Source organism: Eurosta solidaginis, unplaced genomic scaffold (assembly GCF_040869045.1).
Source record: "Eurosta solidaginis isolate ZX-2024a unplaced genomic scaffold, ASM4086904v1 ctg00000151.1, whole genome shotgun sequence".
Taxonomy (NCBI): Eukaryota; Metazoa; Arthropoda; class Insecta; order Diptera; family Tephritidae; genus Eurosta; species Eurosta solidaginis.
Genome location: NW_027136891.1, coordinates 499,876 through 515,779, shown reverse-complemented (window position 1 = coordinate 515,779; position 15,904 = coordinate 499,876). Strand labels below are relative to the sequence as shown.

At 38.3% G+C, this 15,904-nt stretch overlaps 1 protein-coding gene across 8 annotated transcripts in view; it reads left to right on the top strand.

The window, feature by feature from the left end:
* LOC137235672 (band 4.1-like protein 4) overlaps positions 1-15,904 on the top strand; it is a 53,706-nt gene that overhangs the window by 8,915 nt on the left and 28,887 nt on the right. For all 8 annotated transcript variants that reach the window (XR_010948021.1, XR_010948020.1, XR_010948019.1 and 5 more), the window contains exons 3-4: positions 1,325-1,422; positions 8,633-8,841. Coding sequence is in view for 2 of the 8 variants with exons in the window: in XM_067758557.1 (XP_067614658.1) it covers positions 8,758-8,841 (84 nt within the window). In the remaining 6 variants the exon portion in view is untranslated. The remainder of the gene's footprint in view (positions 1-1,324; positions 1,423-8,632; positions 8,842-15,904) is intronic.

Genomic DNA, 15,904 nt, shown 5'->3' with positions numbered 1-15,904 from the left:
AAAGCAGCAAAATTTTTAAATTTAAACAAACAACTTTTTTTAGCATTAAAAACATCAATTAGTATTCCGCTTGCCTTCTATCAGTCCATCTATGGCTTTGTGACCTTTCCTAATATTATAAAATGGATACTTAGGAAATTTGCGTTTGGCCCTGTAACCATTTCGGGAAAATTACCATAACCATATACACCATTCTAAGATCAGCACATAAACAACAAACTTCCGCAGGTTAGGTTATACGCTTAATGAAATCGATTATTTTTAATTGGAAGGAATCCTCGCCGACTCAGCCTCAAATCCGATTTTGCACTTTAATGAAAATTAACTTAGGAAATTTTGTTTTTAATTTTTAGGCGAATAAGTTTTGAGCACGTCCTGCGCTCCTGTCAAGCCTCCAGCTACTAGGGTAGCAGAGTTTCAAGATCCCGAGGCAGCAACTAAGCGAGGTCTTAGAATTTCAAGTATTCGCCAAAAGGACGGAGTTATTCTACAAAATAAATCCAGGTGCCAAATTGGGGACTTGACGCTTGGTCGTCAAACAAATTCCGGAAACATTATGAAGTTCAACCTAACCTAACCAATTCAGGATCATATCACTATATATACGAATTTATGTGGAGATAATTTCGGAAAAGTACCAAGGCAGTTTTGGTATAGATTTCAGTATCATTTCTGGGTTAGTTTAAGATTTGTGGCCACTTTGTCGAAACTGTTTCGGAACAATTGCTCCAAGGGTGATAAAGCGACTATTTTTGGACTGTTTTCTAGATCATTCAAATTTTTAAAATGTATATTTTGTTTTATCACTGAAACATTTGACTAATTGCTTTAAGCTCTTTGTGGGAGCTCTTTACGAATTGTTTCAAGATTCAAAATAATATTTAGAAAATACCATGGACTTTTGTTTCGTTTAGTTTCAGGATTGTTTTCGGGATCAATCCGAACTGCTTACGATTCTTTGCGAGGTTACCTTTGAAACTCATTTGGACTCATTTAAGATTATTACGAATCTGTTTTCGCAATAATTTCGATATGGTTTCAGGAGAAGTTTTTAAATAGTTTTGGTATTGTTTGCAGTATTATTTCGCTGTTGTTTTCGGAGCAGTGATCACTATTTTAAAAATATTTCGGAACAATTTTAGGAATTCCTTTCGGGGTCATTAAAACTTGAATATTGGAGAAATTTTTTTGTTTGGTTTTATTTGTTCGACGAAGCCGCAGGGTACAAGCTAATCACAACTAGTTCTGAAGCTGATTCTTAAATTTAAATTTGTACAGTTTTTATAGAAAATTTTTTAAATATGATTTTGTTTCCTTCCTATAGATATCAATTGTTTCTGCAAGTAAAACAAGATGTATTGCAAGGCAGATTACCCTTGGCATTCGAGCTGGCTGCAGAGTTGGGCGCATTCGTTGTGCAATGTAAGTACAAACTTATTTCACATTAGTTATGCTGTTTTCTGTTGAGCTGCCGGCTATTAAAAATGGGATTGTTTTAAGAGTGAATAAAAGAGAAATATATAAACATACCCGTAAAAACAAAATACAAAAAAAACAACTTCACTAAAAATGGGATAATTCATGGAAACCCCATATGAAATTTATATGGTGGGTCCCATTTTGTACTAAACTTTTTTTTGTTTATAGTTTTTACGGATATCTTCTGAAGTTCTGCTTTTCCTCACTCTCAAGTAGAGCTGCTCAACTCCTATACATTAATAGCACTTTTTTCTTTGTTTTGCCCTGAAGGATAGCACAGATACAAATTCACACCTTGAATATAAAACAAAAATTTTATAGCACGCTCCTATGCCCTCACATATAAATTCGATTCATATTAAAGTGCCTGAATTTCATATGAAAGTGTAAAGAAAAAGCACTTGCATATGAAGCCGAGGCATTTCGGTATGATATTAAAATTTACAATAATAAATTGACAACAAAATTTTTTTCAAAAATATTGTAGCACTGAGAAAAATTTTAATTCAAAATCTATTCATTAAGAGGACCATCAAAATTCTTTAAACATTGAAAGTAAATTTTATTTATTTATTATTATTATTATTTTTTTTAATTTAAAAAAGTTTCAGTGTTCAGATAATTTTATGTATGTATTGTGATTTGCACTTCAATATACAAATTTTTGAACCGACTTACTCTTAATAAAAAATTTATTTTTTATTGCCACCCGCTCAAACAATTTATTTAAAAATTCCTAGCAAGTTTAAATAAAAGAAAAAACAAACAAGGTCAAATCAAATCAAAAAGTTACTATGGGTAAGCTTCGTCAAAAAAATTACAAAAAAAACTTCAATCGTCCCAGAGCATCTCATGGCTTCCACGACTGCCATAAATTTATATAAATATATGCGTCTTCTCCCGCTTTACGCCTCCAAACCCACCATGCAGTTTGATATGAATATAGCCCAAATCGTACATCCATTAAATTGCTTTCAGCTACATTATGCAAAATATTAATAAGCAACAATTGACTTAACAAATTTATTATATCAAAATCACTTAATGAGGCGCAAAGAGGCAATCAAATATAAAATAGATGAAACGATGAAAGTGGACAGAGGATAATAGCAAAATTTTGCAACGGAGGCGCACGAGTTGAGTATATTTTCGGGTTCATTAAGCAAATTATAAACAGGCATTTATAGATAGACAGTGGGTAAATTATTTAAATAAATACTTTTCTTTTGAATTGAATTTTTAAAGTAAACTAAAAACCAAAATGATAGATAATAAACCAAACAGGTGAACTCAGTAGTAGAACCACAAAAATTTAAAGGTCATCTGAAAACGGTAATGAATTTTAGGGTAGCAGGGAGGGACACTTTTTGGTACTATTTTGCAAACTTTTTACTACGTTTGTAATGTACGCTCTCTCGTATTCGATGCGTTTCCGAATAGGAAAAGGGAAATTGATAGGAAAGAGTGAAGGAAACACGAAGTGAGAACCAGAAAAAGGGAAACATAAGAAAAAAACCGAAAAGTTGAGGAGATATAGAATTATAAAGGAAACAAGAGAGGGGGGAGTGAAAATAAAACTAGGAATAAGAGTTATCATAAAGAGTAAGAATAACATTGAGATAAGATTAATAGTAAAAGCGAGAGTGAGACCAACGATAAAAGCTAAACGAGGGTGACAGCGGGGTTTTTTTTCGTAGTCAACATCGCTCCCTACTTACTTACTTACTTACTTAATTGGCGCTTAACCATCTAAACGGTTATGGCCGTCCAACAAGGCGCGCCAGTCGCTCCTTCGCTCCGCCAACCGGCGCCAATTGGTCACACCAAGGGAGTTTAAATCGTTTTCCACCTGGTCCTTCCAACGGAGTGGGGGCCGCCCTCTACCTCTGCTTCCATAGGCGGGTTCCGATAGAAACACTTTCTTGGCCGGAGCATCATCTTTCATTCGCATAACATGGCCTAGCCAGCGCAGCCGCTGCGTTTTAATTCGCTGGATTATGTTGATGTCTGCGTATAGCTCGTACAGCTCATCATTTAATCTTCTTCTCGCCATCGCCAACGCGTAGAGGTCCATAAATCTTTCGAAGAACTTTTCTCTCGAACACTCCCAAAGCCGCTTCATCTGCTGTGTCATGGTCCATGCTTCTGCCCCATATAGCAGGACGGGTACGATAAGTGACTTGTAGAGTATGATTTTCGTTCGCCGAGAGAGGACTTTACTTTTCAATTGCCTACCTAGTCCAAAGTAGCATTTATTGGCAAGATTGATTCTTCCCTGGATTTTAGTGCTGATGTTGTTGCTATGATGTATTTACTATTTCGAAATTATGGCTGCCAACAGTAGCGTGGTTGCCAAGGCGCATATGCGCTGACTCTTTGCTCGATGACAGCAGGTACTTCGTTTTGTCCTCATTCACCATCAAACCCATCTTTACCGCTTCTTTTTCCAGCTTGGAGTAAGCAGAACTAACAGCGCTGGTGTTTAGGCCGATGATATCAATGTCATCAGCATATGCCAGTAATTGCACGCTTTTATAGTATATTGTTCCAGTGCGGTTAAGTTCTGCAGCTAGTATAATTTTCTCCAGCATCAAATTAAAGAAATCGCACGATAGGGGGTCACCCTGTCTGAAACCTCGTTTAGTTACGAACGGCTCGGAGACGTCCTTCCCAATTCTGACTGAGCTGATGGTGTTGCTCAACGTCATTTTGCACAGCCGTATAAGTTTTGCGGGGAAACCAAATTCAGACATAGCGGCATATAGGCAGCTCCTTTTCGTGCTGTCGAAGGCGGCTTTAAAGTCGACGAAGAGGTGATGTGTGTCGATTCTCTTTTCACGGGTTTTTTCCAAGATTTGGCGCATTGTGAAAATCTGGTCGATGGTAGATTTACCAGGTCTGAAGCCGCACTGATAAGGTCCAATCAGCCGGTTCACGGTGGGCTTCAATCTTTCGCACAATACACTTGAAAGGACCTTATATGCGATATTAAGATGGCTGATTCCACGATAGTTGGTGCATTTTGCAGTACCCCCTTCTTGTTGACTGGGCAAAGAACACTTAGATTCCAACCGTCGGGCATGCTTTCGTCCGCCCATATTTTGCTAAGAAGCTGCTGCATGCGCCTTACCAACTCCTCGCCGCCGAACTTGAATAGCTCCGCAGGCAATCCACCAGCGCCCATGGCCTTGTTGTTTTTCAATCTGGTTATTGCTATTCTAACTTCGTCATAATCGGGCGGGGGGACATATATTCCATCATCATCGATTGCGGGATCGGGTTCTTCATCTCTGAGCGGTGAATTGCTGCCTCCATTTAGGAGAGCAGAGAAGTGTTCCCTCCATAATCTAAGCACTCTCTGGACATCAGTTACAAGGTCGCCGTTTTCATTCCTACAGGAGTTTGCCCCGGTCTTAAAACCTTCCGTCTGTCGCCGTATTTTTTGGTAGAATTTTCGGGCGTTATTCCTGGTGGCTAGCAGCTCAAGCTCCTCGCACTCACGCCTTTCTGCTTCTGCTTTTTTCTTCCTGAAAAGGCGTCTCGCTTCCCTTTTCAACTCACGATAGCGTTCACACACTCCTCTTGTCGCGCTCGCTTTTAACGTAGCCCTGTAGGCAGCGTCCTTTCTTTCGGTTGCAACGCGGCATTCTTCATCATACCAGTTGTTTTTTCGTGGCCGCCGGTAACCAATTTTTTCCTCGGCGGCAGTATGAAGTGCTTTGGAGATATGCTCCCACTGCTCCTGTATTCCTTCAGGATGAGTTGTGCCCTCAGAGAGCAGGTGTGAGAGTCAAGTTGCGAAATCATTGGCAGTCTGTTGTGATTGAAACTTTTCGACGTCTAGCTTTCCTTGTGTTTTTTGTTCCTTGTTTTTAGCCGCGTTGAGGCGGGTGCGTATTTTGACTGCAACGAGATAATGGTCCGAATCGATGTTAGGTCCTCGGATCGTTCGCACATCTAAAACACTGGAGGCATGCCGTCCGTCTATCACAACGTGATCGATCTGATTGCGAGTATTTCGATCAGGAGACAGCCATGTAGCTTGATGTATCTTTTTGTGCATGAACCTCGTGCTTGATAAGACCATGTTTCGAGCACCGGCAAAGTCAATCAGCCTCAGTCCGTTAGGAGAAGTTTCATTGTGTAGGCTGAACTTTCCGACTGTAGGGCCAAAAACACCTTCTTTGCCCACCCTGGCGTTAAAGTCGCCAAGCACGACTTTTATATCATGACGGGGGCAGCGCTCGTATGTGCGTTCTAATTGTTCATAAAAAGTGTCTTTCGCCTCATCGCCTTTCTCCTCTGTCGGCGCATGGGCGCAGATGAATGATATATTAAAAAATTTTGCTTTTATTCGAATAGCGGCGAGACGCTCGTCCACAGGCGTGTACGCCAGCACTTGGCGACAAAGTCTCTCTCCCACCACGAATCCGACGCCGAAACTGCGCTTATTCGCATGGCCACTCCAATATATGTCACAATTTTTGATCTTCTTTCTTCCTTGCTTCGTCCAACGCATTTCTTGGATGGCGGTGATGTCAGATTTTGCTTTGACGAGGACATCAACCAGCCGGGCATCTGCACCAATCCCATTCAGGGAGCGGACGTTCCAGGTGCATGCCCTCAATTCATTGTCCTTCAAACGTTTGCCGTGGTCGTCGTCAATAGAGAGTGTATTTATCCGAGGCTTGTTGTTATATTTCATTGGAGTATGGTTTTACGTGGCGGGTCCCAAGTCCAGCGCACAACCCGCTCAGCGGGGGTGAAAATATTACTTGGCACGTTTATATAGCGAGCCGCTTGCTCCAAGACAGACGCCCGCTTGCAGCCGCACCTAGAGGTGTACAGACGCTGCCGATGAAATCTCCCCCGGCTAGCCCTTAAACCGATTATGTCAGAGTGGCCTAGCCAGGTTGTCGCCTTTTCACATTAGCTCACAGCTAAACGGGTGTTTAGCGGCTACCCAGAGGATACTTGGCCGCAAGCGACCGGCAGTAGTGAGCTGCTTGAACCGCATGCATCGCTCCCTACCGCGTTATAAAAATCGGGTTTCCCCAACGCTCGGGGTAGCGACGCTTTATTTTGGTTTGCTTCATACAAAAACAATTGGCATACGAAATTAATGACAGGTGACTTCCGATACCGCTATTGTTTAGGTTCGACTGTAAAATAAGGAAGTCAAATATAAAAATGAAAGGAGAAGGAGGAAATGGAAGAAAATTGGGTAGATCGATTTAAGTAAACTGAATTGACGACGAGAAAAGAGAAAACTAAAATGAACTCTCTTCTTCAGAGGAGAGGTAGGTGGAGATTTTATTTTTATTTTTGCAGGTAAATTAGTGTTTGGCCAGAACAACGGCTGTCGGGTTTGATAATACGGCTAAAAGCTGACTCAGCTTGTTTTGTTGATTTTCCGACAGGGTGGACAATTGATGTATATTGAAACGATTTTCGGTCATCCCTTATCAAATTTGGTTTCGAAACAAACCGGTTTCGGTGTTGTGCTATCATCAGTGTCAATTCTCGTTCTGATTTGCTGTTGTCGTTTGGCTTGTATTTACAGTTCGTAGGTTCGTGAGCAGGTATTGTCAAAATAAATGTTTTTGTATATGTATATGTATGTGCTGTTCATTCAGAACCGAGTGTGGTTTTTAGTGTTCGAATTGTGTGGCTAACTGAGGTAAGTACAAGTCAGTGGCTCTAGTCGTTTGACCTTTTTTGTGTGCTTGTTGTTTTGTTACGCTTATGGTTTTATGTTTATTTGTTGTTGTGCGTTTATCCGTTGTATCTGAGTGATTACTTTGAAGAAGTGTTTAAGATTCAAATATTGTATCAAAATAATCAATATAATAGTCATGGTCCTACACATACAAGCAAATGCCCGACGTCTGAACGTTCTCGAAAACATGGAAATCTACAAACAGAAAACATGCAACAATAGAATAATAAATGATCAGATAAACAATAATTTCTGACACTATATTTAAAGTTTTAAAACTTTTTTACAAGAAATAAAGTAATCACACCGGTAAAACGGACGAACACAACAACAAACAAAAAAATAAACGCACCAAAGCCACAAACACACAAGGAAGGGCAAACGAATAGAATTACTGGCTTTTACCTGCCTCAGGCAGCCCCACAAATCGCTCAATAAAAACCACGCTCGGTTCTGAATGAACACACATAAATATATACAATCATCAATATTGACAATAACTGCTCATGAATCTACGAACTATAAATACAAGGCAAATGACAACAACAGATCAGAACACTAATTGACAGTGATGATGGCACAACGCCGAAACCGGTTTGTCTCGAAACCAAATTTGACAAGGGATATCTGAAAATCGTTCCAATATACATTAAGGCTAAAAGCATTTCAAGTTGTTCTTCTCATTTCCGAGGTTTGCCAATGCTATATAAAATAAGCCAAAACTTCTTTCTTGTCTTCAGGTAACTCAACAACCTCTGATTTTTTGAAGTGTCATTGCTATAAAATCGCTGCCACTATATCTTTTTACAACATCCTCCACTATATGCTGAGTTAGCTTACCTTGTGACGTTTTGTCTTCATATGTTAATGTTGGGTCTTAGTAAGTTACACCGTCAGTCTCGAGTTTTCTTATTACAGAGGCCTCCGAGATATTCAACCGCATCTTCATGGTATTGCTGGAAATCCTGAGTAATGCCATTGACATCAGCGGTCTATTTCAGTATTGCAGAGTTGGGGGTATTGAAATGCAATAAATATACACCATTTAGTTCCTTTGATTATAACATTATCGTTTTCTCTAGCCTAGCAATGTAGGCCGTCAAAAGAAAACCGCAACACTATTTCCCTGTATGTTATTTCATTCTTCAGAAACGCATGCATATGGCATTTTTGTATTATACCGAAAAAAATCAATGTTGGAGAAAAATGAAAAAGCATCCCTCTAAGTTATGAGGGCAAGAATTGTCTAATGCGACTCCATTTTGTAATATTGACTTCACATCTCGGCTTTAATTGTTTCATGAGTAACGCAGTGATTTTTTTATATATTCCGGTATTTATGTACTTAGAAAATTTAAATGAATTTGACCTCGGTGTTTCCTTTCATTAACTAAATTTTCACTAATTTATAAATTTCCTTCTCATCTATTATAGTTGAGTTGGGCGATTATGATCAAAGACGCCACTCCAAAGGCTATGTGTCCGAGTTTCGTTTGCTGCCAAATCAGAGTAGCGAACTGGAAACACGTGTCGGCGAACTTCATTAGCAATTAAAAGGCATGTCACCAGCAACAGCGGAGCTAAATTATTTAGACAAAGTTAAATGGCACGATATGTACGGTGTGGATTTGCATCCGGTGTTGGTAAGTGAGCATCCTTTCACACATATGTATGTATGTAATATGTGCGTTAATTAATAAAAGGAGAATGACTATCCCGTAAGGAGGGAGGGAAATCAACAATATCGCTTTGATGTTGATGATTAACTTTTTATTATTGATTTTACGTTGTTGAGAGCAAAGTACCCCTGGAAATTTATTAAAAGGATATTGTAGGAGAATTGTAACAAAATTGTCATAGAAGCGTTAGCTTGAGTGGAATCGAATATCATATAGCCTGCTTTGAGTTGATATATGTATACCCAGATTCATATATGTACGTGTGTATATAAATACATATGTATGTAACAGTTACAGTTTTGCTTTACTAAAATATTTTCTCATAGAACACTTAGTTACGAGGTTGCATTCATTCCAAAACCGGGGAAGTCCAAGCATTTTGCCCTCATTGCAACAGTTGGTCTAAGATGTTTTCTCTTCGCTCGAGGGTATGGAGACAAATTTTTTCAGCACATTAGAAAGGTCAATTTAAAGATAATTTCTTCAAGAATCAAACCACACAAGCTGCTATTCAAAACCTTAGGTTAGGCAAGGTTAGGTTAAGTGGTGGCCACCCTGGAAAAGAAAGCTCACTTGGGCAACACGAAGGTCCGCTATGATACCACATAAAACAATGTTAACATAAGCTACAGCTATTAGTTATATACGAGGTAACGATGAAGTTTCGAATAGGGCCGATATCGACCCTGGACAAGTCCTACAAAGATCCTAATAAGTCGAGATGAAAATTACTTTGTCTAGTTCTGGCAAAAGCTGCACAGTTAAGCATAAAATTTACTGATTATTCACTTCGTAATCCTCCATTCGGCTGCAGCAAGAGGGGTTTTCCAATGGGCTGAGACGTACAGCATTTACTCCCATTGAACAGTGAATTCTCAATACCACAATCACCCAATAATTTCAGCAGACCGCTTAATGTCCATTTTCTGCCAAAAGAATATTCCTAGCCTGCAAAATGTATTGCATCAATGCAGTTAGGGCTTTAAGAGTACAGGTTTGCATTTCATCCACCGCACTGCGGTCGCACTGTTCAGGCAACTAAAGCTTGCCGCCTACTTCGACCTGACACAAAACCCCTGCTCCAACCATCCCGTCCAACTTTGACCTAACCGTGAACCAGTTAGCCAGTCCAAAACCCCATATAAATTTCTTTCCCCACTACTCTCTCTATTCTGCTTGGTTGGATATGTTCCATGCTAAAGAGTAGAAAGATCAATATGAGGATAGGTAGTACAACATAGTCAGCTGTGGCCACTAGGCAATGCCCTAAAGGAGATGAACACTCTCCTGCCTTGTGTACGTTAGTAACAGATGATCACTGATGACTCGCTTGCTAAAAACTCTCGACGCTATGTGGTTGACTTAGTAATCTGCATTACAGGGATGTATGAGAAAACAATATCCAATCGCGTGCAATATTATCTGCAAAGTAAAGTAAAGTTTTACTCTGAAAAGGAAATTGTCCATGTTGGAACCATTTCTGCGCGGCACTGAAATCAGTTTCTCAATAGAATACTGCGAACTGTACGAAGCAGAACTTTAGAACCAAAGCCAACAGAGAATAAGGGCAGTTGAACCCATATTAGATTGACTGCCTTATGGCAAAAACAAGCCAATTTTTTATCCTCTCATCAGAAATTGTATCAGCGACAGTTATTAATTTGAGCAGAGAGGACGTATGCCTACTCTTACACCTTAGTAATTGAAATCTAATCCAGAAACAACCCTGTCACTTTTTTATAAACTCCACATAGAAATAAAACAAATACAAGGTGCGTTAACTTCCGAAGAGATTTCAGGCTGAGCTTCTCTTCCAATTCGCATCGTTCTCTTTCTTAATTTTCCTTACATATTGGCAGGTATGTTTTGTATACCTTTTCAAAACATTTTCTGGTGTGGAACTCGAACTCACTCTCTTGCGATATATTGAAAAAAAATTCGACTACAGTCACGTTTTGTTGTTGTACAACTTTATTCCCAATTGTCATCTATATATAAAAAGAAGTGTACATTTTGATTGTCGCTCCATAACTCGAGAACGGCTCGACAGATTGCCATTAAATTTTGAGGAAAGATACAGGAAGGAGAGATGATGGTTAGTTGATTTTGAAATCCCAAATCGGTTTAGCCATATATATATATAAATTAAATTCTGTGTGTGTGTGTGTTCGTTATGGAAACGTATTTCCCACACATCAATCATCACAAAATTTTGGTTATGGGTTCTTTCGAGCAACGGGAAGGTTTTAGGCTAAAAATAATTTCGATGTATAAAAGGGGCGTGGCACCTCCCATACAAATGGAATCTTTGGTACTGCATACCTTTAAAGGTATACATGCCAGAACATTGAAATTCAATGAGGAGTTATATAAGGTCAATCCCTAACACCACCAAGATAATGCGGAATTTGGAGAAAGGGGCCGTGGTACCTCCCATACAAATGAAATCTTTAGTAATGCAAAACTTTGAAGGTATACATGCCAAAACATTGAAATTTAGTAAGGAGTTATTTGACGCCAATCCTTAACACCACCAAGAAAATATGGAATTGGGAAAAAGGGGGCGTGGCACCTCCCATACAAATGGAATATATTATACTGCATATATCTTGATGTCGTAATGGTAGGATAATTAAAATTGGTAAGGAGCTATATGACGTTAAGTCCTAAAACCTCCAGTAAAATGTGGAATGGGGAAAAACTATGGCTGCCGTACAAACTTAAGTTATTTTAACACCTAAAGTTTGACTGCATTGTTGAGTTTAGCTGTTATGCCTTTTGGACGTTTAGTAATCTGCCGCTGTTACAAAAATTGTTTAGCTTCAGCCTATATATATCTTCTATAAAAATCAAATTCTGTGTGTGTGTTCCCTATGAAAACGTGTTTGCTATACTTCGATCATCACCAAATTTTGGCTCGAGGTTCCTTCGATCAAGACGAAAGTTTTTCATATTTCAGAATTAAGAATTTTAAATTTAAATGTTTTTGTTTTTTGGCTATGCGAAAGAACTATCTTAGGTCCCAAAAATGATCTTGTTAACAAAATCAATGATCGCTTTCAAAATCAATTTCCTGGTGAAGTGACGAAATATAAATCGATCGACACAATTACAGATGAAGATAAAATTGTGAATTATCCAAATGAATTTCTATACTCCTTAGAACCAAAAGGAATGGCTGCGCATATATCAACTTTGAAAATTGGCTCACCAGTCATGCTTCTTTGGAATGTAATCAAAGAAACAATCATCAGCGGTAAAAGCAATACAACAATATAAAATAAGATACAATAAGATACAAGAATAAAATGTTTTAACAGAAAATTTCACCAAATATGCGCACAAAATTCAATTCAATTTACAGAACAATAAACTAAATTATCAACAAACAAAACAGAAAAATAACGCAACATCAATTCGATCTCGGGCGTTACAACGTGCGCCTGGTAAAGCTAGTACTTTATATATATAATTTCTGGTTCCAAACTTATACTTTTTGTTAACAGGATATACTTTACCAGTAACAAATAGTTTCAATCTTTTTGGGAAGGACTTCTATGGCTTTTCACGGCAATAACCGATACCGAAGAGTTTTTACCCCAACGGGATAGGGGGGTTGCAATATACCCGCAGCAGGTATGCCTGTCGTAAGAGGCAACGAAAATACTCAAATCTCAATCAATCGGGAAGTGTCTTTGTTGCTGCGACAACAACAACAAAAACACCGGCAAGTTATTCTTCTGTTCGGAATATCGGTTTGTAATAGGATTCTTATTGGTTTCAAATGGGCATATTAAAGGACTGGCTACAGTCTGTAACTTGCAGCTGTGTCATTGATTTTCATAAAAAAACTATAAGTCATTGATAACATATATTTAACAGGCCGATAGCAAATTTTTATCACTCTGATAAAAAAATACCTCCAAAAGTTCGATTTGGTAAAAAAGTTGATAACTTTTCTATACATTTTTTAACAACTGATTGATAACTTTTTGATAACAAATCGATAATTTTTCGATAATAAAATCGACAACTTTTTAATAAATAATGAAAATATTTTCTGTAGTAAATCGATAATTTTTTGTTATTAAGTCGATAATAAACCGTTAACTCTCTTAGTCGTGAATACAAACTATCTTATTTACTTTGCGAGCCATTGGTTTTCGCTAGCGAGGCCAAATCTACAACTGTACGTAGGTCCAGAAAGGGTCATACAAAAATATGCTTTCGTGAAAATTGATTCGATGGAGTTTGCATAGAACCCGACACGAATCTAAAAAAATGCATTCTAGATAATTTATTTTCGCGAGTTCATTTCATATTCGAAGCGATTTCGAAATGGCATATTTTCGCCTTTAATTCGAGTCGTAACCCTAACCCTTCTCATTTTTGAGTTTTTGGAAAAGTACCGCCGTAATTACATACGCACTTCACAAAATATATGATCACATAAATTTGAATGTATCTTTCAGACGCATACACTGGAATATGTAATAACATTACATTTACATTCTCCAGTCCAACAAGCAGCCTTGCTGATTTATTTCGGCAGGATATCAAAAATGCCATAAAAAATGGAAATGAAGCGAAAATTTACGCAGAAGCATTAAATTACAAATACGAGTTGGAGCACAATAAAGGGACAAAAGTAAAAACGAGCTACTAAAGGCCCACGACAATAAAAGACAAACATCAGACGCCTGTAAACACGAAAAGTAATTTTTTTCTTTTCTCTCACTCTTCTACTTAATCATAAAGCATAACGGACACAAATGAAATTGACGTTGCGTGGGTAGTGGGTGGACGGTGTAAGGATAATAAAATCAAGGAAGGAAAACAATTTGGTCAAATAGACGGCGGCCAATGTTTGGCGACAATGAGTGCCAAAATAGTGACAAATGACTGAATGGCGAAATGAATGGTCTTGATGGCTTATAGGTTGCGCCGACGACTTGCCTTCATTTGGGTTCGGTAGCAATTTTGGTAGTGGTGTGCGGATGTCATAATATTTTATTGTTTGATGGCTGGTAATGATAAGAATTTAAGGTAGATGGTGAACTTGTGTTGTATATGAAAAGCGACAAAGTGTGGCTCCCTCTTTGACTTGGCGGCTTATGTGAATGAAGTAATAAATAACAATTTATAAGAATTAAATTAAAGAGTGCTTGTAGATATGGAATATAATTATATCCTTTTCTTATTTGACCCGAAGACTTCATTACCATGACATTTTCTTTTGTCATTATTAACCCTCATTTTCATATAGAGTACCAATCAGACTGGCTGGAAGCAACAGAAAATTTAACATCATCTTATGGGAGCTTCAGTTAATTTTGGTATACCATCTTGAAAACTTAAATAAGGTGTTCGTTAAATCAAAATCAAATCAAAATTTTTAAGTTAAAGTTTATTTTAATGCACTTAAAACATATATAACACGACTGTAACCAGCAGACTTTGTTATTTTCGAAAATTGGTTTGCCAATATTCAAAAACTGAACCTCTCTATTCCTTTTCACTCTCTTTACCGTTCTCTTCTACTAAAGGTTCCATTATCTACTTATTCTTGTCCAGCCCCTATTCCATTGATCTCCCTCCCATTCCCACTCTCACTCCATTTCCACCACCCCTCCCACACCTACTGGCCCACTCTCATCCGCGTTCCCAATATTATTCCTTCTTCTTCTCCCACTCCTTAGTCCCATTCCCGTTCCTAATCCCACACTTACTCCTACTGCCATTACCATCCCCGTTTCTACTAACACGCCCTCAGCTATTTCCACTCATACTCGCGCTCCTCATCCACTCCCATTCCCATTCTAAATATCACTTGCACTACCGCTACCATTCCCAATCCATGCTCCCATTTCAGTTTCCACACCCACTACCATTCCCGTACCTACTACTATGTCCACTCTCATTTCACCCTACTCCCACTCCCTCATCCGTCCCCGCTTCCTCTCCCACCTCCGATCCCACCCCACACTCCGCAATCACAACCATTCCTATTCACGCTCCCTCTCTCATCTCAATCCCACTCCCACCCCTACCTCCCACTCACCGCTCAATTCCCTCATGTATGCCATCTATATACCATATATTGAATAGCTGTTTTAAATAATTGCGAAGATATGGCTAAGTAAAATGTTTCCTATTAAAAGGCGAGGTACCACCCATTTTTCTTATTTTTTCTTCTACACCATCCTTAAACCATAACGAACGGAACAAAAAAACGTACAGAAATCGGTCAAGTCATGTCACGAAGATTGACGGGTCAACTAGCTGATATTCTTGTTATATTTAATGCTCTTTTAAGCCTTCCGTGAACTTTCAAAAATAACTCAAAACTAAATTGGCGAAATCGGTCCAAGGATGTAAAAAAGGGGCCATCTCCTGTATTAGAAATAGTGAATAAAAGTTCAAAAACGGTCTGGCTGGACCCATCAGTCCAAATGAGGGTTAAAGTCTCATAAGCACCCAGAGTGTTTGTATTTACCAACAACGAAAATCTCGATTCGCGAGCCCGAAAATATGTTTACTAATATTTCACACAACTTTTTTAACAGCCATTTCCTATTGTTCGGGCGTTGTATTTTATTATTTTAGTGTTTTATTAAATAAGCGTATGAAATTTTTATGACATCTATAATCTTCTTTTATCTCAAATACATTACTCAAACAAAAATTTATTAACTCGTTATACTTAAGATATTAGAAAGACTTTATGGCTAGTGCTTTAGTGTTGCGTTTTATGGCGTAGTTATTGGTGGGCGGTTATTGGGAGTGTAGCTTCAAAGTAATAGATAAAATATAAAAGATGGTAGAATCTACATATTTGTCGAAATAATTTATTTCATCTCTGACCGAGTAAGTGATAAAAATTATTTGTTGCTAAATCAGAGAACACCCACACATCGAATGCCATTAACAACACCACGCGTGGGCGTACATATTGTGGTCAAGAATCGAAGAAAACTAAATAAATAAATAAAAAATATCAGCGCAATCAGATACCAAATCAATTAAT